At 38.8% G+C, this 26,687-nt stretch overlaps 1 protein-coding gene across 1 annotated transcript; it reads left to right on the top strand.

Annotated features, from left to right (window-relative positions):
- The first annotated feature begins 5,340 nt into the window (after positions 1 to 5,340).
- Positions 5,341 to 25,867, top strand: jak2b (Janus kinase 2b). Its single transcript, XM_065948533.1, has 22 exons — positions 5,341 to 5,413; positions 5,504 to 5,620; positions 10,229 to 10,374; positions 10,821 to 11,112; positions 11,543 to 11,662; positions 12,427 to 12,584; positions 12,917 to 13,028; positions 15,168 to 15,354; positions 16,107 to 16,231; positions 16,470 to 16,604; positions 17,526 to 17,613; positions 18,528 to 18,655; positions 18,950 to 19,088; positions 19,408 to 19,559; positions 20,132 to 20,282; positions 20,696 to 20,832; positions 21,165 to 21,354; positions 23,941 to 24,065; positions 24,169 to 24,341; positions 24,627 to 24,744; positions 25,409 to 25,522; positions 25,745 to 25,867. Exons 2-22 carry the CDS (start codon positions 5,600 to 5,602, stop codon positions 25,850 to 25,852), a joined length of 2,919 nt encoding a protein of 972 aa, XP_065804605.1. The 5' UTR covers positions 5,341 to 5,413; positions 5,504 to 5,599; the 3' UTR covers positions 25,853 to 25,867.
- The last annotated feature ends 820 nt before the right edge of the window (positions 25,868 to 26,687 follow it).

Raw genomic sequence — 26,687 nt, 5'->3', positions numbered from 1 at the left:
TGCTGTGCTGCAGCGCTGGCCTACGAAGCTAGCAGCAAGCTAGCCAGTTAGCTAGCTAGCTGGACGTCTGGCTCATCCACCATAAAGTAAGTGTTCAAACTCACTGCTAATATTTGACAGCTTTACCCCTTGTGTGTTTATCTCAAAGTGATCAAACATGAAGCTGTGGCGTCGGGGGGGTAAGTCGCTGACATACATTGCATGTTCTTGTTGTTACGGGGGGGGGCAGTCAACGTGAACCCATGTAAAGCTGGGTGTTTGAAGCTGCTAGCATTAACTTAATCTATTGCTGCTTTTAACGCTGGCTTTACTGTAGCACACAAGACAGGGCCTTGGTGGTGAATCTGTTGTGCAGGAGAAGAAGAAGAAGAAGAAATGTAACGAAGTGTTGTTTTATAATGTGTTCATTTACACAACAAGCTCTTATGTGAGCATGAAACTTTGTCCAGACTGGATTTCACTGACTGTCCTGAAATGTACCAAATTATATTTGTGTATTTTCCAGATGATTAAAAGTTAAAAGTTGAAGGTATGTTATTTAAAACATGAATATGCAAACTGAGCCTACTCTTTCAATGCTCCTGCAGCTTATTGAGAGGTGTGTGTGTGTGTGTGTGTGTGTGTGTGTGTGTGTGTGTGTGTGTGTGTGTGTGTGTGTGTGTGTGTGTGTGTGTGTGTGTGTGTGTGTGTGTGTGTGTGTGTGTGTGTGTGTGTGTGTGTGAGTTCTTTTACATAGTACATGGTCAATATATCCAACTGCATATACATTTTTCTGTTCAGCGTGTCTCTGCCCACACATCACACGACATACAGGAGCTGATTCAGTCAGTCTTGATGTGGAAGGTGACAGAAAATTAACTGGCAACAATTTATAATAATCAACAGAAAGTCAATTACAAAGTGAAAATGCTTTGCATCATCATTTTCATTTCCTCAAATCACATGATTTACTGCTTTTTTTTCCTCTCAGTTTTACCAGGTTGTAAATTGAGTCATCCTTTTTCAGACTTCGTGTTTTCCTCGGGCTCTTGAGAAATGTTTATTTAAATTAGGCAGTACTTTCAAACATTTCACAGAGGAAGGGTCAGATAACAATGTCAAGTAAGAAATAAACAAGTTGCCTTCAGAACTCTAAGTGTCATTTTTAAAAACTGGTAATTCTTCCAAGTGCTGACAAAGGAGACGGGAGAGTTTCCGATGAAAACTTTCTGATCCAAAATGGCCTATTCATGACAAAAATACATCGTTATTAATTGAGTATGAAACATTAAAAACAGCAGGATGATTCAACCCAATTCCAGGCAATACATAAAGGAGGAGCCATGGGTAGAAATGAAGCCACAGCTTTACATGTCTAGACTCTGTGGTTTTCTGGGTTTTTTTGCCGTTCTTCCACAGAAGTGCAACTATTGAAGTGCCTGGACAACATTATTTGTTCCTGCTGTATGTTCCATCTCTGCCAAAGATAACTGATCACTATTTAGTAACTTTTAAAACAAATGGGTGTTTAAACACAAAGTTGTTTTATATCTGTTGAAAAAAGATGCATTATCCTATGAACTTTGATTCAGAGATTAAATATTATTAAGACTTTATTTGACATGGACATCACAGTTACATTGGACGAACCAGATGCATTGTTTTAAGTGTTTTAGCATACATGCTAGTTCTCAACACCTACTGTATCCACAGGAGGCTTTTGTAAGAAAACCATTAAAGATAGGGGGGAAAAAAGCAATAAGACAGGGAGAAACAATAAAGAGAACATTACTAAAATAATAAAATGTGCAATATTATATAGTGCAAAATTAAATAGGGAGAGTGATCATAGTTGTTCATTCTTCTTCTTTCTTAAGCTTATGTAAGAAATACAACACCCATAAAATTATTATTATTTCACCCAGTGAAATAACACTTTTCAGTCTGATATAATACTGTCTTTGTGGCAAGGGAAGAACGGATGGGCTGTATAGCAGCTGCTTTGCCTCTGCTAAGTACAAAATATTTACATCTCTCTGTTAGACCTGTACATGGATTCTTGTCCTTTTAAAACATAAAAAAGGTTCTGGGGAAGTGATGCATTTTAAACTTTTAAAGCACTAAGCTTGCACAGAAAGATGCCATCTGAGGAACTGCTTTTGCAGTTTGACTTGTCTGACTGAATTTCATAAGTGACTCTGAAAGTAGTCCTGTTTTTGAATTAGATTTACAGATTTTATAACCTCCTTCCAGACAATGATCCCTCTGCAATTCAGTTTTATGTAACGCTTGAATTGGTAACAGTTTATGCAACAGCTGAGAACATGTACTCTCGCCAATCTGGGTGGTTAATTTTTCACACTCTGCAAAGAAAGCGCATTCCTTGTGCTAATATTATGCATTTTACTTCTTTGAAGGTTGCCTGTGGTTGATGGTACCCCTGCCAACCATGGAAACGGAAACCGACACCTGCCCCACCGTGCACCACAATGGTACAGCCCATCGAGAATTGCAAGCCACACGTCCTGCTGATGTTCTGAGACTTCATTTCTACCATAGCAACCAAGTAGAGGCAAACTGCAGCTTCCTCAGCTACCCACCTGGCGACTATGTGGCTGAGGAGTTGTGTATAGATGCAGCGAAGGCATGCAGTAAGTACTCCAAATGTGCACACCCCCATCCATGTTTTTTGCTGTAAGTCAGACCATAATACCGAGATAAGGTTATCAAGAGGCCACAGCGTAAACTATCCACAGATAAATCGTTGGCTTGTGCACTGTGCTTATTACTTTGTTTAACTTTTAAGCCTCTTTGCAAGAATAGGCAACATTATGGTGGCTTTGCTATTCTCAGTTCTTTCTTTTGCACAGAGGTACAATTGAGAGTCAATTAAACCATTGTGTAGCTAATACATAGAGCATGGCCATGCAGGGGACGGGGACTAGACTAACCTGCATGTAAGTTGCTTGTTGCGTGTTTAATGATAAACCAAACACGACTGACATTTAGGACAATCTTTATCGGCCTCTTGTTCATCTGTGTTAGTAGTAAAAACAATCTGGGTCCCTAAAGCATACACTATTATGTACTTCTCTTTCCTTAAACACGGTTTTCTTTTCTACAATGTTTCAACACTAAGACTTCATTTTAGTGCGCCACCAATTCAACAAATTGTTTTCATTTTTTAATCCATCCATTTTTTTTCACTCACACTTTACCCTCACGCACCTTTCACAAGTAGGGTGTTACGCCCCACCCAAAGGCGACCCTATGGGACTAACAACTATACACAAATCCACACCAAGAAATTGCATGAATCACCTTTTTTAAAGGTCAAAAACAAGACAGAGAACCCAATAAATAACAACAATTAACTAAGGACTGAATTAAGTTTATTAAGGACTAAATCAACAAACAAGACAACAAACTAAATCCCTGTCTGAGACGAATCGCACAGTCCAACAGCCTCCGCCTTCTGAAGCCAGCACATGGTTTTTAAACAGTGAGGCCAGGTTCACCTCATTGTGCAACAAGTAGCTTCACCTGGGCAGAGCTGGCGAGACACAGGAGGGGGACAGGTAGGGACAGGGAAACACACAGCTGTCACAGGTTTTACTCACTGGCTCTGCAGGGAACTCATACAGAGAGAGAGATTGACATCCTCTTGTATGTCCCTTCTGCATGTGTATTGATTGAGATGCAACGTCTCCTGTTTTATCGCTGCTGTTTTAAAAGCTTTTAAGCACAGCTTGATAATACTGTTGTCCACATCTGTGCCACATTTGTTTTGGCTCGTTTCAACTTACTTCATCAACAACCAGCCTCGCCCACACACAGCTCATATGCTGTTGTGAAAACAGTATCACAGGTGGAAAAAAAAAGAAGGAATAAATCCTAGTTGTGTTATTTGGCTGACTTTGGAAATCATGCTGCTGATGTAGAAAGTCCACATTCAGGAAGAGCGAAACAGAAAATATTAGGGCAGGTCAAGCTGCTGCGTGCAGTGAAAGAGTATAGCTGCAGGTTTGTGTAGAAGGTCCTCGGGACCCACAGGTTGGGGATTTGAGCGAGTGTCATAGAAATCAAACGGGTCCACACTTGATTTCTTGTATTCTTAAGCACCAATTTCTCATAAAATTGTATAAATTTTTCTATAGAGAATCTTGTTTTATTTCAAATGATAAATATCTATCACCTCCTCCATTGTTCACCTTGGTGGTCTAATGCTGCACATAAAGCTCTACTCTCACATTACAGAACTATTACTAACAGTTGGAAACATTTTTCTTAACATAAAAACATCATTTTTTCAACACAAAATCTCAGACCCAGAAAATTTGATTTTTGAAATGTCTGAATCCTGAATGTATAATTATGAACTCTTATCTCGCTCTCTCTCTCTCCCTCGGTCTCTCAGTCACTAATTGTGGCACTACATTTTTTTTTACAGTGTTTTTCCTCCATATCTTATCAATATATTTTATTTTTTAGCATTTCCAAAGTGCAGAAGGCTTTTTTTGAAGGCTACGCAGCTATGGGGTCGCCAATGGGTCAGAAAGCCTTTTTAAAAACATTGTTAACACGCTGCAATTAAGACTTGAGAGCGCTGAATATGAAATAAAACATAATTAAACAAATTAATCCAACAGTGTGCTTGCGTGCGACAGAGAGAGATTACACACAGAGAGCATTTGCATTTGGACAGAGATACAAACACAAAACTAAAATGGGACATTAAATCATGAAAACTTGTTTTTGCTCTGTAAAATTCTGAGGTTGATCAGAGATGCTTTTGAAATCCTCTGGAGAACGTGCACTCTCAGATCAGCAACTTATATTTTTATTTGTTGTACCAAAAATGATTGGTAGGGACACCCTGTGCCTGTGGGCCGCTCTGCTCTCCATTGAAGGCCTTTTGTCCTTTTGATTACGATTCATCGCCGCACCAAGTCAGCGTAATGCTGTAAATGCAGTCAGTAATGACAAATTCACTGTGCTACTCTCAAAAATCTGTATTTTTTTCATGAAAATGGCCATAGGACTTTGACGAGAGCTCAGAGCAGTATGAAATTTCATGGAAGGCAAAAACCCTGTTTTAACATAAGTTTGTCATTCACAATGTTTTATTCTGTATGGGAAAGATAAGGCGTGTCCCTGAACCACATTCCAATGAAAGTATACTGTGACTGGATGGGAAACACTGAATACATTTTAACCTTGGTTTTAAAGGACATGTTACTGTTGATGACATGGAGTGCATCTTTACAGAACACAATGTGCTCTCTCATTCTCGTTTCTGCTGTAGGGTATATCACTCTCTGTACTGCAGCCTCTTTGGTCTCTTCCGAGAGAGAGAGACCGCTTGTGGTTTTCACCCAAACCACATCTTCCAGCTTGAAGAATCAGCTTCAGAAGATGTGTTTTTCAGAATAAGGTAAACATACTAAATTTCCCTCTTGAATATCATCTCCATATTTTAAATATCCTCTTACCTGGCTCGGTCGTGTGTTACATTCTCCCACAGGTACTATTTCCCTGGCTGGTACAGTGGTGGGGCAGCCAGAGCATTTCGACACGGGGTCGCCAAGGGTCAGAAAGCCCTGTCCTTGATGACTTTGTGATGTCATACCTCTTCTGGCAGGTGAGTACTCAGGCATACTGAACCCTCTTTATTACAAGTAGACCTTTCAAATTAAGCTGGGAAGACCCAGATTTTACTCACATTTTTGTCATTGGGCTCTTAAAACTTTTTACTTCATTTTAGTTGTGTCATTGTGCTCAGAGCCTGAAGGGAAAACAATAAACTTAACAAACAAGGGTGTTCAAATATTCAAGTGTTCATTGTTTATAAGGGGCCTCAATGATCCACAAAGGCTACCTCCTCTTATGCACAAACAGATCCTTTTGATTTAAAAAACAAAAACAAAAAAAAAAACAGAAACAAATTCAAAACTTGTAGTTTCATGTTAAAGATCAGTGTCTCTATGACTCACTTCCTGCTCAGACACAAGACATCAGGAGGGTCTGTGAGCCAAACTGTGGGCTGAAATGTTGGACGATTGCTCAACTTACAGTATTTTAAGGTTAGGACTCCTTCAGTTTTCATTGTTAAAAATGTTTAACCAGGAGCCGAAGTATATGCAGAGGTGTCTCCCTCTTCCAAACAAACCATCCATGTATTTAATCCAGTAAAAACACTTAATAAAGTAGTTTGAAATAAAATCAAAATCTGTGTCCAACAGTCTTTGGAAAGAATAGCAGAAGAGCTTATTGGAACTTCAGCAGAAGAGCCAACTAAAATTATTCATCTTGTAAAATGACACAATAAAAAAATGGGGTCTGGGGGTCCTCCTCCATGACATTTTGAGCATCAAGGAATTTTTCTAAATCTAAACTTTAGATTTAATTTAAATAATAAATATATGGTACTTGTACTAGTACTCATTCTGCCTCCTGCAATCTAAAGTCTAGACACAAAGGGTCACTGATGCAGGGCTCGAGATTATAACTGGCCCGCTGGCCCGGATGACTGATTGACAGAGTCCAGGCCAGCTGATTGCACGTTCTGCAAAATACTGCCTGAAAATAAATAGACTGTAACACGTTCTCAATTTCACAGCGCTTTCCTGTCATACCGGTGTTTTGTCTGTAATTTTTTTTTTTAAACGTTGCGCTAATAACTGCTTCAGCATCAACGTATCATAAGCGCTCGTGCGCGTCACAGTTGAAAGGCAGCCGACGGCTTCACTGCTGTTACTCCAGCGAGTGCGCTCGCTACTCTCGAATTGTACACTCGCACACAGATCTTAGCGCAGGTTTTCTCTAATAAAAAACACGTTTGGTAAAACGGTTTTAAAACCATCAGATCTCGACAAAAGCCGAGCTTAAATCAGCATTCAAAGGGAAAAACTCACAGAAAGAGTCAAGAGTGACAGCAGGACATGACGTAAACAGAAGGGAGAAAGGTTTCAGCCACAGTGACAGACAGCTGGAGCTGGAATACGCTGCATCTACATTTCCCTTTAAAGTTTAAGACTAGATCCTGGTAAAAGTTATTCACAAAGCATCATAGCCCTTAAGAGAGCTCCTAAAGTAAAGATCTAAGGATCAAGAGTTTCTTATAGTGAAGAAAGAAGGAGAGATTCCAGCTCTATCACAGCCTCATATTAATATCAGTCAGATTAAGTAGACTCTTACAGTTACCAGCATGGTGAATAAACAGGAGCACATAAATATAAGAAAATATTTTAAGATAATATTTTTATAACTAGAGCTCAATTACTTAAATAAAAGTTGTAATTTACTTTTGCATCAGAATGGTTCAAGAGTAAATTGGTGACTGTTATTCTTCAAATCAAAAGTAACGTTCCTGGGCCAGCGGTAACAATGGTCGGGCCAGTGATCTTTAAAAACCAGTGGCCCGAAAGTGTTTCCAAAATATCAAACTACACAGAGTAAGTGCTTTCAAAGTTGACCAAAAATGTCTTTCGAATATTCATTCTAAAAAAAAAAAAGCAACACATTAATTTGAACCATTCGAATTTCTACTTTTATGTATTTTGTGCACAAGAGGGCAAACCAACACAACCACACAAGTACTTATAGGTATTAGTATATTCATTTAAAATGTTTTTTACTTACACATAACAAAATAAACTAATAATATACTGTCTCATAGCTTAAACCCGTAATTAAATACCACCGATCTCTCTTGCATGTGCTCTCTCTCTCTCTCCCTCCTCTCTCTCTCCATCATAAAAGAAGGAAAACAACTGAACTTGTTCTGTATTTGATTTTCTCTTTGCATATAACATTCTGTACCCCCTTAGCCGTAAGAGCGTGCTTCCCAGCAGTTTGCTGATCTTGTTCAGCTCCGGGGCGGGGGCACTGCTATTGCATACTGCCAGGCTCACCTGTGTCATCTCCTCCAGTACAACCACCTGCACCTCCCGTTTTAGTCCCTCTCATAAATAAACAAGGCGATGGAAGCGCAGATCCAGATAACTTTACTTTTCCTCACTATACCGCGTCCTCACTTTACCGCTGCTCCAGATCAGCAGTGATTTCTTTTCTTCATCTCCGTCACCGCACGTGGTTCATTTGGTGTTTGCTTGTTAGTGAGCAGAACGTGAATTAAAGGTAGAACAACGTTTCTGTGGTCACTTTAAAAGGTTTAAGAATCTCATGTACCTGTAGTTAATAAATGTGTGTAATTATTAGGATAGGATTGCATTTGTCCAAGCGGTATATTTTCCCCTGAATATTAATTTCCACATCAGAATGTTCTTTTAATTTTGAAATTCGATTATATATTTGAATTTTCAATATTCTTTGACAGCCCTCATAGACTATTATACACAAATCTGCATCTGCTCTGGATTTGTTTGAGGCAGAGGAAAACAAAGTTCTGAACTCAGCACACAGCTGCATAACTGTGTTTGTGTAATATGGGCAGATGAACGTCTAAGTTAGTTATGTAATGCAACAGATTGATATCACAAGAAGAAGCTATCCATTGCCATTGGCATAATAGATGACAACATGTTGATCAAGCATCCAAAGTGGAAGTTCTGTTTGATACAGTATACCAGTATACAGTACAGCCTTGTGTAAAGAGTCCTTCACGTCAGGCTGGAAAAAGAGTAACAGTGCGCTGGCTTTGCCTTTACTTTCTTCACTTTTCCTACTTTCACATTTCTTCAGGGAATTTCTCCAAGTGTGTATACACACTAATTAATCCCTGCTCATATAATAATTCAACAATTCTCAGAAAGATTTTTTATGTCCTGTCTCTGGACTTATGCAGATTCAGAGTAAAACAACCCTCTGTTTTTTCATGATTTGTGCGGGTCACGTATCAACTACTACCCGTTACGTCACTTGTCAGGATGCCAAAACATCTTGATAACCGTCCAGTACAGCAGAAAGCACATTAACCAATCATTTCGGTCTGTTTTCTGATACTTTTTGACCTCAAGCCTTTTGTTTTTACTTAGGATGTACATTTATAAAAAAGTAACAGGCTACAAATTGTACTGTATTTTTATAATGGTGTCAAAATGTGATCTTCTAAAACAAGTGGGCATTTTAGATTTTGGCAGACATGACTTGGACAGGTGCTGTTGTGTGTTTAGGAACCATTTTCTCCCTGCAACTGTATGGAGTCATTATTATCGGTGCACAATATTTCCTGAAAGAGAGATGTGACCCGATGTAACACTGAAGATCATTGATGTGTTAGCATGAGCCCATTTTGCATTTCTTCCCTCGGGCTTCCTCTCTAGCTAATCTGGCAATGAATGCCACATTGGTTCACAGATTTACTACTTTACTAATGCCCTAGAGGTCAATATGTCTTGTTTCCTTTTTTGGTTAGCAGAGCAAACTCATGATTGAGGTTACACTACGTCTGCTCTGGTTTTATATAATGAATGAAATACATGTTTAATTTTGCATTGCTGCTCCTGACTGCTTGAGTTTTTTATTTATTTTGTGTGTGTGTGTGTGTGTGTGTGTGTGTGTGTGTGTCATAAGTATAAAGAAATGCACTGCGGAATAATTTATTTTGTTGGACAGAAAGAAAAAGTCTAGCTCTGATGTATTATCAAAGCCTTGCATCCCTTTTTAACTTGTGTGTCTAAATCACAGTGAATAAAGAGGGAGTCTGTATAATATGAGTGAACCAAGGTTACTCCAGCCAGTAATATGACTGGAGCTAACCTCTGGTGAACTGAGGGATTATGTGGATTTATGCCTGTGAAAATCTGTGCTTGTGGATTGGTAAAGGCCTATAAAAAGAGAGGGGAAGCACCACTGCGCGGGTCATTTGAGGGTGCTGCACATAGTGTGTTTGCAGCCATTAAGCCATTAGACATGCTTGCATTGGCTCTGGACAGATTTTGTGTTTTGCTTTGTGAGGGACATGTTGAATTCCTTGCGCCCTATTTCAGAACTGAGTCGCTGTGTTCGCGATAAAGACAGGCTGTTATGACTTTCAAAGGGAACTTTGTCTCTGCTCACGCCAGTTGGAGGTTAACTGGTAGAACAACATGAACAAATCAAAAGCCTTCATTTTGACAAGGAAAATAAACAATGGATTTTGACTAAATTCTCAACAACTAACAACATTTGATCTTTTCCCAAGTTTTTAAGGACAATATGAAATCGCATTATTTTGAATGTACTTACTCTACCTAAATACCTGAACACATGAACTAATGTTATCAACTGTGTTCTTCTCTGTGTGCAGTGGAGGACTGACTTTGTAAATGGTTTGGTGAAGATCCCAAACTCCCATGAGACTCAGGAAGAGTGCCTGGGCATGGCGGTCCTGGACATGACCAGAACGGCCAAGGAGAAACAAACATCACCGCTCGACATTTACCACACTATAAGGTACAAGAACAAAGACGGTTCTATTGGAGGAGACTTGCCTGCAAATATCTCTCCTGCTTAGCACTCTTTGATTTAATGGTGCTACTGTTAGTGTTACAAAGCTGATTTTCCTAATGCTTTCATTTAGCTTGGTATTATTGACACATTTTCTTCTAATCTTTTTTGGTTTGTTTTTGAACCCAAACCAATCCTCTTTAACACACATTAGCAGTAAAGGTGTAACTAATGCAGCTATGCGTGAACTTTAATGATGACTAAACAATTGCGTATTTAGGCTTCTTATCGAAGTATTAGATCAGAGAATAAGTTAGCACAACTAAGAGTATTGTAGAGTGTTTTTTACTTCCAATCCTGGTGACTTTTGTCTTGTTAGTCCAAGCTTGAAGTTTTTGGGCCTTAAGTTTTATGCTGTAACTTTAAAGATTTACCCTCTAACTTATCTCTAGCTATAAGTCCTTCTTGCCAAAGGATGTGAAAGCGCAGATCCAGGACTGCAACTTCCTGACCCGCAAGCGTATCCGCTTCCGCTTTAAGCGCTTCATCCAGCAGTTCAGTCAGTGTCGGACCACGGCACGAGACCTCAAGCTCAAGTACCTCATCAGCATGGAGTCCCTGGAGAGGGCCTTCTATACTGAGACCTTCCAGGTCCGGGAACCGTCCCGTGGACAGCTCATCATCCTGGTGGCAGCGGACAGTGGCATCCAGTGGTGCAGAGAAAAATTAAAAGATACTGGCCAGGTTCGTAACAGTACCTTTACTCTCTTTATTCACATTTCTCTGCAGTGATATATTTAATGTTTGATCACCAACATAAAAAGAAAAAACTGTTGGCTTCATCAGACAGAGGATCATTCTAATTCACTGAGACCATAAATCTTCCCTGAAAATGTACAAAGATAAAAGGAAGACCAACAGAATCACAGCATTGTGTTCCTGGGCATGCAGATTAAGTCAAACTTCACTTCACAGACTTGTGATGTGGGACTATGTTTTCCACCATATTTGAGTGTATGTTTTGAAGGGTAATGACACAATATTGTTGTTTGTTTGGTTCCCCAAACACCAAGTTAAATTCCTTGTATGTGTTAATATACTGTACTTGGAAATCAACCCGATTCTGATTTTGGGGACACACAGGTAAATGTTGTTTTATATTTTCTTTATTCAGGAGCTACCGACCTTGTGTGACTTTCCTGATGTCACTGACATCAGCATCAAACAGGCCAGCAAGGAGGGTGCTGCAGAGAGCCGTGTGGTCACAATCAACAAACAAGATGGCAAGATTCTGGTAAACCTCATTTTTGGATAGCTGCCTTTTACTCTGTTGTAACCAAGCAAGGAAACCGGAAAATCTCAACAGCCGTGGGCAAAGAAATACCAGAAATGGATTTCTGCATGATACAAGAAAATCTCAGCAGCAGTGGGCAAAGAATTATAAGAATTAGGTTCCCATGCAAGCTTTTTATGCAACATGAGTTTTATAATACAGAGTTTGGGGATAGTTGGAGAGTGGTTAAGTTCACTTAGAAATAAAACACAAGATACTTATGCCATAATGAAAAGGATAAACCCTCAGGGAGGAAAACCCTTCTCCCCATGCCCTTATGCCCCACTGATCCGTCCATAACCTACCACATGGTCCTTAGTGGCCAGCATAACCCACATAGCATTGACAGCTTCAACAGACCCAGGCTCTGTTCATGCAAGCTTCAAAGTAGAGACCACACAGACACTATCTACTCTGCCACTACTCCCACCACCCAATGGGTAGATCCTCTAGAAGTGAATTCACCTTTGTTTTGCCAAGTTAGGCCTACGACACCTTGTGGACGCTTAACACCGTTCCACCGTTCTGGAATCAACTCCCCCTGACGTTGGCCCTAAATGCCAGTCACATCCATGTGTGAAATGGAAAAGAGAAACACAGAGAGGAGAGTCTGTGCTGTTACAAAGTTCATAGTAGTTAGTTGACCATGCCATGAACCCTTACATCCCCCTTCGCCGTACAAACCCTTACTTCCCATGTCTAACAGTTGTTTTTCTATATTTTAGGAGCTGGAATTCTCCAGCCTGTCTGAAGCCCTCTCCTTTGTGTCCCTCATCGATGGCTACTATCGTCTGACAACAGATGCACATCACTACCTTTGTAAAGAAGTAGCTCCTCCTCGGCTTGTGGAGGCCATCGCTTCACATTGCCATGGCTCAATCTCGTGAGTGGAGAATAAACCAAGCCCTTTTTGATATTACCAAAATGTTGGGGACGCTTTTCTCCCATCTTATGCAAGTTTCTTATGCCCTCACCAGCTTACTTGTCTGACAAGCTAATTTAATTTTCCAACACTGTCAAACCAGAAGTCATACTCTATTGTAACAGTGATTAGCAAAGCTTGACGAATGGTGCAAACTGGCACAGCCACGAGTTATATGTATCATTATTCACACTCCTATATCTAATGTTTATGACTTAACTGCACCTCTTTTTAAATAAAACAAGTAAGTCACCGACCTCAACTGTTACTGCGTGTTGTGTTTTGTTTTACAGAATGGAGTTTGCCATCAGCCGGCTTCAAAAAAGTGGAAACAAGCGAGGATTGTACATTTTGAGATGTAGCCCAAAAGACTTTAACAAGTATTTTCTGACTTTCCCTGTTCAGGTAAGTCAAAGTCAGCGCTGGTATCTGCCATATCTTAATGTGTATTAATACATTAGAGGAGGATGAATAAGCCTTGACACAGTTTTTACTTCAGCTTAAAATTGTGACAAACAGAAAACCTTGGCCTAAATTAAATAAATATCACAAAAAAAATGTCATTGAAGTCAGTAGATATCTGATATATGAATATGTACAAGACAACAGGCCATACTAAGGCTTACAGTATTTTTACATACCGGTACGTGCTCCTGAAAATATCCTGACATTTTCAGACAGCCTGCCCCTGAGGGAGGGTCTCAAGAGGCAAGCCATGTAGTAAAAATAAAACGCCAAGATGTCAGACGAGCAACAGAGTGCGATGCTATGATGGCAGTTTTTGCCTTTATATCAGTGCTATGTGTAATTGGACACTTTTGCAGTATCAATGAAAGAGTTGGAAAGAACATACTTGTGAGCAGAAAACTAAGTGAAGCTGTTTCAACACATGCACAAAGATCACACAGGTCGCGCACCAGTCGCGTGATGTGAAACGTCATAACACCCCTCCCACTTGCATGCTGGGAATTTTCCAGTATATTACTTTCTGCGTTCACATATTTGTTGAGCCAAAATTCTTGTGGAAATTTGACCAGGGGGATGTAAGGAAACCTTTTTGACAAAGTTGGGGAGAAACATTTGGCTGTTTGTGTTCAGACATGCAGCTCACCCTGAGACTTTTAGCAAATTTTCAGGAGTTGTGTGCATGTGTGAATATATTAAATAATAGTTTATTATTTAATATATGTACATTATATTTGAGCTCCTTTCTCATTTTAATGACAAACATGGAGAGTTTTGCTTTAAAATGTGCTTAACTGTTGCAATACATATGTGGCAAAAATACCTCCTAGTTTGTAGCAGCAGCTTGTGTATTAACCCGCATGCATCACTATGGACATTTTTGTCCATTTGGTCAAATTTTACCTCTTCATCTGGCCATCATTTTGTCTGTGTCATTGCATAAGGCACCATTTTTTGTAAGAAAAACTCTCTTGACAAATTTTGGAATGCACATTTTGACTTGTTTAATAGATCAATAGAACACTGTGAAACATATTTAGTACCCTCTTAAGTCATTAAGGACAAAAATGTCCACTTACAAAAAACTGCTATAAAAATAGAACAGATTGATGTTTTTTTTCTACTTTTTCTTGCATACATCTCTTAAACAACTCAAAACTACCAAACATTCAATCATTTTGAGGAATTTAAGCCTTTAAATGCCAGAATCATATAATCAATCTGGCATTTAAAGGGTTAACTTCCTGATAATTACACATTATAATTGAGCAGGGCTGAAGCTGATTAAGAGATTTATGCAAAAAAAAAAAAAAAAACGAAAGTAGAAAAAAATATTAATCTGTTCTATTTTTATAGCAGTTTTTGTAAATTGGACATTTTTGCCCTCCAATGTCCAAACAGGGAACTACATTTTAAATCTGATGCTACACAAAAACTAACAATGCATCAAAGTCAATATTTTGGATAATCTTTGAAATATCCAAGACTGATTTGAAAAAAATCCCCCAGCCACCAAATATTTTTTAGATGGAAAATAACAAATTGTTGTGTTTTTTTCTTAAATAACAACAGTGACATCAAGTAATCAAACTGGCATTTAAAGGGTTAAATTCCTAAAAATGATTGAATGTTTAGTAGTTTTGAGCAGGGCTGAAGTTGTTTAAGAGATGTATGCAGAAAAATAAATATCAATCTGTTATATTTTTATAGCAGTGTTTTGGCATTGACATTTTTGTCCTTAGTGACTTAAGAGGGTAGTAAATTAAACTGATGCCTGAGGGCTAAATATTAAATGAGTGTTTATAAGTGCTTCGTTCTTTATAGGCCTCCAGACCCTGGTTTATGTTTTACTTCGTCACCTTTAGAGTTGCAACATACATACAGGAAAACGCTTTTTCGGAAAGGAGTTCCTTTTTTAAAATTCCTTCTAACTGATTTCATCATTGAAACGACACCAGCTGGATTTAAGTGACTCTTAAAGTCTGCCTGTTTGTTATAGCATTCTAATTTTTATTGATTCCTTAAATGAACCTCAAATGATTTCATTGTAATCTCTGCTCTCCTCTTTGTGTGTGCTAGGTGTATGATGCAGTAGAATACAAACACTGTCAGATCACCAGGTCTGAAAGTGGGGAGTTTAACCTCAGTGGAACCAAAAGAAACTTCAGCAGCCTGCAGGAACTACTAAGCTGCTACCAAAAGGAAACTGTGCGCTCTGAAAGCGTCATTTTCCAATTCAGCAAGTGCTGTCCACCTAAATCCAAAGGTAAAGCAGACGCTGGAATAAGTTTAAGAGATATGGTATACGATAAAAAACGATAGGAGTGGGCTTAACTCTGTTGTCAAATGCAACCATTGCTTCTAGCTCAATAACGGTTAAATTAAAGTTTGTTGCATGTTATAGATATACACAGGTGTCCCAGAGATGCTGTTTTGAGACTCTGCGTTAAATATGGCAGTAAACTGTACTGCATAGGGCGAAGAGGAATTGAAAGGGCAAAGAATCAAGCCAGTTCTCTGTCCAGCCTTTAACTTTGATTGAGAGTGTTAATGAGTGAGAGTGTAAATATTGACTGAGTAACAGAAGCACAATTTGTATGAACTAGACACTTAATGTGGTGATCTGTTTTCCCTGTAAATGATGAAAAAAAAATGCAGACTTTCAACATGACACATTGGGGGCTGTGGCTCAGTTGGTAGAGTCTGTCGTCTCTCAACCTGAAGGTTCTGCAGCCACATATTTCGATGTGTCCTTGGGAAAGAGACACAACCCCCGAATTGCTTCGTCGGCAGCGTATCAGTGTGTATGAATGGGATTAGTTACTTCTGATGGTCACTTTACATAAAAACCTCTGCCATCAGTGTGTGAATGGATAGGTGTGACATGAGGTGTAAAAAGCGCTTTGAGTAGTCAGAAAAGTGCTTTACTAACTCACGTCGATTTATCGTTTAAATCTCAAACCTCAGAAACTCCTTCTCAGCTTCTAAGACTATTTCCACTTATCTTCTCTCAAACAGAAAAGTCTTGCCTCCTGGTGTGCAGGAGCAACAAAGGCTCTGAAGTGCCTCCATCTCCATCACTACATCGACACAACATTAGTCAGATGGTGTTTCACAAGATCAGGAAGGAAGATCTGGAATTTGTAAGCTCAGTTTGCCGGTTCTGGACGGTCTCATACTCTTTGTCTTACTTATCCAAATATTCTGTACATGAAAATGTACAACACTCTTGAGTTATCTTGTAGTTTTGAAATACTATTCTTACTGTTCTTCCCTGCTTTAATAAATACTTTAAATCCACTACAATAATCACTGGTGAAAGTTTAGGATTCTTTAATGTTAAAAAATGAATGACAACTGAAATAATGTCCTTCTTTTCAGATGGAGAGTTTAGGTCAAGGGACATTTACAAAGATCTTCAAAGGGGTCCGTAAAGAGCTGGGAGATTACGGACTGGTCCACCAGACTGAAGTAGTCATGAAAGTCCTGCACGAGGCCCACAGGAATTACTCTGAGGTCTGAGGCTTTGAAGCTCTTTCAAATTTGATTTCTAAATAGCAATCAGTATTTGGTTAAGAAGAAGCATATTTGATTATGATTGTGCATTTTCTCTGTCCTCCTACATTCAGGCTTGAAAAGCTTAAGCAAACTGAACTACAGTGCAAAGGCTGAGAAGTCATAAATTGTTATTCATTCAGACAGAGGCTGAAAATGTATTTGAGATTGTTTTAGAAGAGAAATCCACAATTGATAGATTATTCAAAACTTTTTAACAGAAATTTCACATATTGACACTCTGGGTCTGATTGAAATTTAACTTTGGGCAGGACATTTGAATCCCTTTAATTTTGTGCTAAACATTTGGAGGACATCCACTTGATTGGTCAAACTGAGTCTTTTGAGGTTGTGGATGTGTTCTCCCTCACATGTATTAGAAGCTTGTTGTATTACCATTGATGATGATGATGGTAATGACGATGGGGTTTTTTTTGATAACGATGACTTTTAAGATGGTTTCTATACTGATTATCTCTCAAGAACTGCCATCAGTGTTGTGCTTTGCCTCTGTGCAATGCCTGTCAGCACCTGTGTGTCCAATCAGGACTCAAAGCTGATCGTTTGCTCTTACTGACATTGTTCCCTTTTTTCTAGATCCTCGCTTGTGTTGTACTTACTCTCTGATGTTTGGATAAAAGCGTCTGCTAAGTGAATTGTAGAATTTTATTATAGCTGCCAGTATGAAAAGGGAGAATGATTGCATCTAGGAATACCTGTTGAAATATTTGTTTGGGCACCTTATCAGTATCTACAGTGAAAATATCTCATGAATAAAAAACAACATGAATTGTACCTAACTAGTTTTTATAATGTAATTTTTTTCTTCCTATAGAGGTGCACAAATCATGTGTTTATCTTTTGTCTTCTTTTGTCCTGCAGTCTTTCTTTGAAGCTGCCAGTATGATGAGCCAGTTGTCACATAAACACCTGATCCTTAACTACGGCGTGTGTGTCTGCGGAGAAGAAAGTAAGTCAGCGTCAGAGAGACACTCACTGTACGAATAATGTATGTCCTCACACACACACACACACACACACACACACACACACACACACACAACTCACAGTACACATTCATTTGACTTATATTATAAGCTTATGTCATTAGGTTGTAATGATGTCAAGAGTTTACTGGTGACACTATAATCTTGACAAGACTCTCTCAGGCTCAGGGCAGCCAGTGATTAAAACCGTGGGCATGGTGGGCTATTTTGAGAAGGATTACAGTCCCCTACCCAGAGGCTCTTTGACCGGCTTCACCGACTCTTCACCTCGAAAGACTTCTGGACTGTAGCCTACTGTTGAGGCAGCTTTCTATCATAATGATCAGAACTGGCAGTGATCAGTTAGGTTATGTAGTAGATTAGGAATTCTCTCCCTTTAAGTTCCTGTGAGCTTTTTTTGTTACCCTGAGTAAGAATGTGGGTGTAATATTTGGTCCTGATTGCCTTAGCTGTCCATTTTATCTGAACTGCACTTTTAGAGATACAGTCAATGTAAGGTGACATTGAGATACTTTCTGTGTAATTATTGTAGAAAACATTTGACTGCTGTCTCATTTTTTGCACAACACAAAAGACAAAAAAGTGTGACGCAATACGTTGATGCAAGTTCAGTGGAAGTAAGTAAACTTAAGAAAATAAGAAAGCACTTAAATCCATCAGTGGAAGATTATGTAAAAATTGAATCCAATCATCATCAGTTTTCTTCAGGGACTTTAAGCGTGTCACATCTATCCTACTGTCTCCGAAGTGGCTTTGGTTAACTCTACTTACAAAGTGGCTCATAAATATAACTCGCTGGCTGATGTTTTTGAACGGTGGTAGTTTTCAAAATGTTTCAGTCATTTTTTAACTCCAACTAATAAATGTGCTCTTATAGATATCATGGTGCAGGAGCTTGTGAAGTTTGGGTCTCTGGACACCTACTTGAAGAAAAACAAGAACTTGATAAACATCCTATGGAAGCTGGAGGTGGCCAAGCAGCTGGCCTGGGCCATGAACTTCTTGGTAAGAGTCTGTGTATACTGACACATTTACCTTTTAAACATTATTTAACATTCATTTTTGTGTTTCTCACAAATGAAGGTTCACTTCTTTTTTTTTAAATTTTAACTGATTTCTGATTTAAGGTCAACACAAATGGTATTAAAGGAGAAAATATTAAGGACAAGCTTATTTGTAATAGAACTGACTGAACAGAACGTTAAATTATACATGTGTAAATAAAGGGAATGAAATGTAACATCAAAGAATGATTGGACAAATGGAAATGGAATAATTTCTCCCTTTCTGAACCTGCAGGAAGAAAAGAATCTAGTCCACGGGAATGTCTGTGCTAAAAACATTCTTCTGATCAGAGAGGATGACCGACGGGCCGGCAACCCCCCCTTCATTAAACTCAGTGACCCTGGCATCAGCATCACGGTCCTGCCGAGAGAAAGTGAGTTTATTTTTTTACCTCCATTTAACCTTAGTACATCTCTTTAATCAACAGGGGGCAGCAGTTCAACAAGGATGTCATTGCAACAAGCTTGTATGTCCTGGATCTCACATGGAATTGGATAACTTCCTTTTTTAATAATGTTTAATTTAAAATGGGTAAAATTGGTGTTCTTTAAATCATTTGCAATATGCATTGCAGGAATATCTTCCATGTGTGCATGAGACTTCGTTGAACCAGCTGATCTTCTGCCTGAAATTCTAGGGAAGAAATGTAAACTTGAAATCAGGTCGAGTGAAATGTTTGTGTTTATGATCAGTTCTGATTGAGAGGATCCCGTGGGTGCCCCCTGAGTGTATCGAAGACCCTGCCAACCTGAGCCTGGCTGCAGACAAGTGGAGCTTTGGCACCACACTATGGGAGATCTGCAGTGGTGGGGAGAAACCTTTAGCAACGCTTGACAACTCTAAGGTAGGGCAGAGTGTCATGAAAAAGAATATATATTGTTAATCCTGGTTGTGTTCAGTTAAAACTAATTGTTGATGCAGCTTTGCTGTAACCTGCTATGCGTCTTAAGAAAACCAAAGACAAATATTACATGAGTAACATACCTGTGCAGGCAGATTCTTCTGCATTGTGTCAAGCCTCAAAACCTCAACTGCATGTTGTTGTCCAAACTCTGTGGAAACATGCAGATCAATTAACACACGAGTTATGAAGCTGAAACTATTTTCCCTTTGCTGCAACATGAAATCCAAATATATACTTTCAACTGAATTTAAAATTGCCCATCCAGTTTTCAAAATAACAAAGCAAAATGTAATTCAATCATTTTGTACGTATCAATGTGACAATCCGGCATTACATTGTCACATTAAGGGATTAAACATTCTTGATCCAGATGTGCAAATAAGCCCTGAATATTTTTGCACCTGGAGTAAATTGATGAGATATATTTGGTTAATTAAGATGAAAGGCTAAATGTGCATGTTTCCATTTTCCAGAATTCATACTCTTATTTAACCCTTAATTTCATCTTTCAGAAAACCCTGTTCTATGAAGACCACCACCAGCTTCCTGCTCCAAAGTGGACAGAGCTGGCTAATTTGATCACCAGCTGCATGGACTACGAGCCCTCGTTCAGACCCTCATTTCGTGCCATTATTCGTGACCTCCACAGCCTCTTCACACCAGGTTAGTGAAAACAACACCCATCAGCAGGCCAGCAAAACCACTGCTAACATTGTCCCAACAGTGAATCTAGGTCACACCAGAGTAGAATCTCAAACGTCTTCAGACACACACATGTTGATCATGGTGTCCCGAGAAACTCTTCAGTGAAAAGACAGACTGAGCTTCTGCCTTCATCAGGCGACTCTTAGCTGCTTTTTTAAAGGACATTTTTAACATTTTGAGGATGTTTTTCTGTTGGGAGTTAGATCACAGGCTCATCATTAATTTAATACCTGAGTGATTGTTCAATAGAGTAGTCCAATACAGGAGCGAAGCTTGGGTAGCTCCAGAATACAAATCCAATTGCTTAAATGTTGACTAACTTAATTCCTGAAGCGGTCCGTTTCTTTCCTAATTGTCTGTGATTTCTGCAGACTACGAGCTCATCGTGGACAGTGACATCCTGCCCAACAGGACGGCTGGCACAGGCTGGGCGACTGGCGGCTTTGAGAGTCAAGAGCCTGCTCAGTTTGAAGAGAGACACCTCATATTCTTACAGCAGCTGGGCAAGGTATCAAGAAGTGTAGAAACTATGCTTTTGAGAGCAAACTTTGTGTTGGGCATGTTGTCAAGATGTAGACCTTTCTTTTAAGAGTGTAACCTGAAATTAAGATTTTGTCAAACTGATTATTTGAACTAAATTACTTTTGAGGAAAGATTTAATATCTTAGAGGACAACTCCTGTGAAATGTTACCTAATTTTATTTGCAGATGCTTCCTTTCTGAAAATCAAGGGCTTTATACACCATTAGCTTTTTTTCCCCAAAGTGAACCGAACCTGAAATCCCAGACTAAGAAAATGCTGTACTTGCTCACTCAAATTGGTTTTCTCTTCTCTTTAAGGGAAATTTTGGCAGTGTGGAGATGTGTCGATATGACCCACTTCAGGACAACACCGGAGAGGTGGTGGCTGTGAAGAAACTCCAGCACAGCACTGCAGAGCACTTACGAGACTTTGAGAGAGAGATCGAGATCCTCAAATCTCTGCAGCACGAGAACATCGTCAAGTACAAAGGAGTTTGCTACAGTGCAGGTACAGCTCACCTGTTGTTGATACTCTTACAACTACCTACTGATGTTCCTCAGATGAAAATGGTGCCTAATTTGGAAGGAGATTTTAAAATCAATGTAGCGAAACTACTTTAAAAAAAAATAAATAAATAAAAAAAATATATATATATATATATATATATATATATATATATACACATACATACATATTACTCGGGGCACCATCCTTGTTAAGTAAGGAAACTAATATTACCTGTAGTAATTAATTAATCTATACATCTGTCTCATATCATTGGGGTGAATTCTCACGCAGTAAAACCATAAAATGACACAGACAAAGTACTGAATTATTTTACGGAAGTTTAATAAAGAAAAATGTTTTAAAGGAAATGAATAGTCAAAGAATATAATTACGACAGTGATATAACGTGAATAATAATATTGTGTTGTTTCTAAGTTGCCATGGTGAGATCCTTATGTCAGTTTTGGAGTTTAAAAGCGATATTGGTTGAGGGATTTAACGAAGTGGGATTTGAGAAAGAAAGTAAATAAAGGGAACTTAATAAATTTGATGAAAGTTGACTCTGAGGCTTTGATTCGGATACGACAAGCTTGACTCAACATCCCAATCTCATAATCATAACGTTTCCTTACTGAGACGTAGTGTTCAATTGAACTCCGCCGAATGGTGCCAAGGCTTCCCGTCGAGTTCTTTCGGATCAGGAATGCTGGTAGCCCACGGTAACCGCTGTAGCAGGTCTGGTCGGAGTCGATAATGAGATGGGTTTGAAGAAAAACACAGCGGTCCAACAGTCGTCCGTGGGTCCGTCTCTCAGCGGCTCAAAGAGCCTTAATTAGCGTTCGTCAGGATTGAACGATCGTTGATCCTCACTTGACTTGAATGGTCACTTGTAGTCAAGTGTGAGAATAGGAAAAAAAATAATGTTCTGGAAGACGGATTATCAATACTTCAAAAAGGGAAAAAAGAAAGCGGCGCTCAATCTTAGGCTGTAGGAGAAAAAGCCTTAGAATGCATGCATGAAAAATAAGAGGTATTTTAAGAGGTATCTGCAGGTCCTACGAGTCCGGGCTTAAATTCAAAGAGTTTCGCGTCGGCAAAACTTAAAGAAACAAGGTGGTTCGAAACAAGAATTTAACAAGAGACGTCTAAGAGGGTGAAAAAAACTTAAGAAGAAGAAATTCTGAAGAGAGGGTTTCTACAAGAGATTTTTAAAAGAGAGCGAACTCTTGAGAAACGAGCTGCTTATTCCCGGAGATGACTTTTGCGAGGGGGCGGGGCCTAATATCTAACCCGCCTTCGACGTTTAACCATTAATTTAATTCACTCCGAGTCTTTTACTTATTAAGAGCATAAATAAGAACTTTGATCATATGAACATCACCATGTCAACATTTGTATGTAGAATTATCTCAGACATTAAACATTTCAAACAAATATGCAATGAAATAGGCATTACGTCCAACCGGAAGACAGTTAGATGATTTCTGCCCGTATGGGAATGAAATCAGTATTATACCATTCAACATTCAAAAACACATTAATATAGTATGAAAAATATAAAATCATATGTTGAAATACTACATTTATAACTAGGACAAAATCACATATTAACATATCATAATTCCTCAGTCCTGAAACTCAGATCGGTACAGCGCTCTTGCCACTAGGGGGCAGTAGTGCTCCACGTAAGATTCAGGGACAGTTTATCAGTTAATGTGATTTACTCCTTAAATATCTAAGTTCGTCATAGATGATCGTAGCGGAATCTAACTTGCATGAAAGTGTTAGTCTTGATGTCATGAATACATATATCCGATTCAGGGATTGAACCGAAATTCTTTTATATCAGAAATGGATTATGTTGGTTAAGACAGTTTGTTCAACAGTCTTCATGGATTGTTTATTGTGAAGTTGTTCACACGTATCGAAGTAATAACAGGCTTATTCTCGAAAAGGTTTTTTTTTTTTTTTTACGACGTCCTGTCCTTCACATTCCGATGCAAAGTCTCTTTCAAACAGTTAATCAAATGAAAGGCTTTTGTTATCAGTAAACAGGAAGAGTGGGGGTTTTCATTTGTGTCCTGTGAGTTTGGGTTCCTTCAGGTCAATACGTTACATCAGCAAAACTGCCATCTTCACTTTCTCTACACTTTTCGCGACAGATTTGCAACCTTAAGCACAAAATTCTGCCTAAAGCTGTCATTCTCTGCAGTTTCCTGACAAGCAAAACAAGAATTTGGTTTTCTTATAAACAAAAAAAAATCTTAGATATGACAGAATTGCATTTACTAAACAGTAATTTCATAAAAAGAGTATTAAAAAGGAATGTCCCACTAGATGAATATCATTTAAGTTTTGCAATTTGCAGCATGAAACTTCATATCTGTTCCTTCATGATGATAAGCATGTTGTATCAAACAATCATAGTTTTTTTGCTTCATCATTTCAGTATCAGCCTTATTATGGGTAACCAAAGATAGTTTGATATGTACATAATTTTTTCAAACTTTCAAATTCTTTGCAAGTTCAATGCTGTTGTGGCTTTAGGTCCAACAAATAATGAATGAGCTATTTTTGCCTTCTCAGGGCGACGAAATCTCCGCCTCATCATGGAATATCTGCCTTTTGGCAGCTTGCGAGATTACCTCATGAAAAACAGGGAGAGGATCGACCACAAGAAGCTTGTGCATTACACTTCTCAGATCTGCAAGGTAACTTCCCTTTGCTGGTTCACTAACATCCTTTCTGCGGCTGCTGACCGTTGGAAATATAGATGAAAAAAAAAACATGTCTTCATGTCCTTTGTGTCCACAGGGTATGGAATACCTGTCGAGTAAGCGGTATATCCACAGAGACTTGGCAACGCGAAATATCCTCGTGGAAAGCGAACTGAGGGTGAAGATCGGAGATTTTGGCCTCACCAAAGTTCTGCCTCAGGATAAAGAGTACTACATGGTCAAAGAGCCAGGAGAGAGTCCTATATTTTGGTAATGCTCTGATATTTGTAAATCTTTCAATCATATTTTCTTCTAATACACATTACCAATGCATATTGCAAAATTCTTGTAATATAAATCGTACATTCATCTTTCTGTCTTCTAACCTAAACTGTTATTCATGACCTCTAGTTAAAGTCTATGGAGCATGTTAAACTGACTGTAAGCTTCCAAATGAGAGACAACTGACTCCACCATTGAACCACAGCTGACCCAACCTACCTATAATCCCATAACTTTCTTACATACAGTCATATGAAGTTTGTTGTTTTGTAGGTATGCCCCCGAGTCGTTGACTGAGAGCAAGTTCTCTGTGGCCTCAGATGTCTGGAGCTTTGGAGTGGTGCTCTATGAGCTCTTCACCCACAGTGACAAGAACAGCAGCCCTCCTGCAGTATGTGATGACATCACCTCACACACAAGCATGCGCTCGCTTTTAAACCATGTGTTTAGTTGTTCAACACTTGTATGCACACACCCAAACGCATGAAAAGCAGCAGATTGAAGCAAATGTCTCTTTATTTTCATCTTGCATCCAAGTAATGATTCTGATGTCAGAAGACTGCGGGTTATAATCTGGGGGAAAAAAAGAACACACAACCTTGATTTTGAATCCTGCAGAATTCAGCTTACTGTATGATTACTCCAGAGGAGGAAACTTTTTTCTCCCTACTGTTTTTGAACCGTCACACCTCCAGATGTGAACTTAATTAGGTTTAAGGAGGTAACCTCCTCTTTGCTGAATGCTTTATTATAGGCAACATTTTTCTGTGTTTGTTTGTAAGTGGATATTTCTGATATCTAAGAGCTAGCAGAGCCAGAAGTCTAGTGTGGTTCATGACTGACAACACAACTATACATCATTTATTAGCTGCCACATTTTTGTCTCTGTGTTTTCTCAAACATAAAAGATTTATTATGGAGTATTCAGGTCATAAATTGTGCTACATTTACCTGTTGAGATTTGTATCCAAACATAGAACATATTTTGGTTCTCTCTAAATGTAAAGTTTTTTGAAATATCTCTTTGTCTTCTCTGTCATTATTCTCTTCCTCAGGTTTTCATGTCCATGATGGGAAATGACAAGCAGGGACAGTTAATCGTCTATCACCTCATCGAGCTCCTCAGATCAGGCAGCAGGCTGCCTCAACCTCTGGGATGTCCCACAGAGGTATGAACATGTCACTGTTTTCTTCCTGATCGGATTCACGACTCACATGCGTGTACACTTGCATACTTTAAACATATATGCTCACACTTATATTGTATGTTAATGCAAACTCAGTCATTTACATCATATGGGCACGTAAACTCTCTTAACTGATCTGTTGTTGTTTTTTAAGTAGATTCCACTTACATTTGATCATCTTTCTTCTCGCTCTTTTCCTCACAGGTGAATGAGATCATGGAGGAGTGCTGGGATAACGACCCTGAATTGCGACCTTCTTTCAAGGAGCTTGCGCTGCGCATCGACTTGTTCAGGGACAGTAAAGAGTTTTAGACAAAAAAAAAAAAATCACCAAGTGCCCCGCTCCTTTTCAACCGAGTCGCTCTTAAAGTTATTGTCTTGTTTGTGACAAAGGGACAAAGGCCAAAAAGAGGTTCTTCTGCTTAGTGCCAGCGTGTGGCTGGAAGAATGGTGATTCAAATCTAGGACCAGATGAAAGACTACTGCCAAGGTGCCTTTTAAAGAAGGCACTTACAAGCCATATCTGCTGCTAATTCAATTACAGCAGAATGGAAAATTGAAGCTTGGATGGAAGGAACCATTGACTGTAAATGTTGCTGAAAAAAAACATTCTGTCAAACATACTGGATTAATTTTTATTTTTTTTAAACAGTTTGTGGAGACTGAGGAGAATATTGCCAGGTTCTGAAGCTAGACACTTCTGTCAAAGAAGTCCTCTGTGTGTGTTTAAGTGTATTTGTGTGTTAGTGAGAGAGAGAGAGGAAGAGTGTGTGAGTTGGTGTTGAGTCCATACAAACAGCTAGCCGGGCTAGCTTTCATCATCCCTTTTCCCTTCTTCTGAAGAGAAATGGACTAAATAGTGTTTAGTGTTTTCTATGTATGTGTGTATATACAAACAGTATATTTGTGTACATATGTCCAGAAATTTTTTATAATTTTATAAAATGAAAATACAGTGAAATACTCTATTTGAACTGCCAGCAAAAACGTCAGTGTTAATGAAGTTCAAACAAAGGTGATTTAAAAATCTGTTATTGTTTTTTGTTTTCATTGTGAGAGGTGTTGTCAACATTAAACTTGTATTCCAAAACAAAATCTGATGAGCATTTTTGTATATCCATTTGAAACTACAACAATATCCTCCGAC

The sequence above is a fragment of the Labrus bergylta genome, chromosome 2 (genome assembly GCF_963930695.1).
Source record: "Labrus bergylta chromosome 2, fLabBer1.1, whole genome shotgun sequence".
NCBI lineage: Eukaryota > Metazoa > Chordata > Actinopteri > Labriformes > Labridae > Labrus > Labrus bergylta.
Note: the sequence above shows the minus strand (reverse complement) of the source record. Positions and strands in the feature narration are given on the sequence as shown.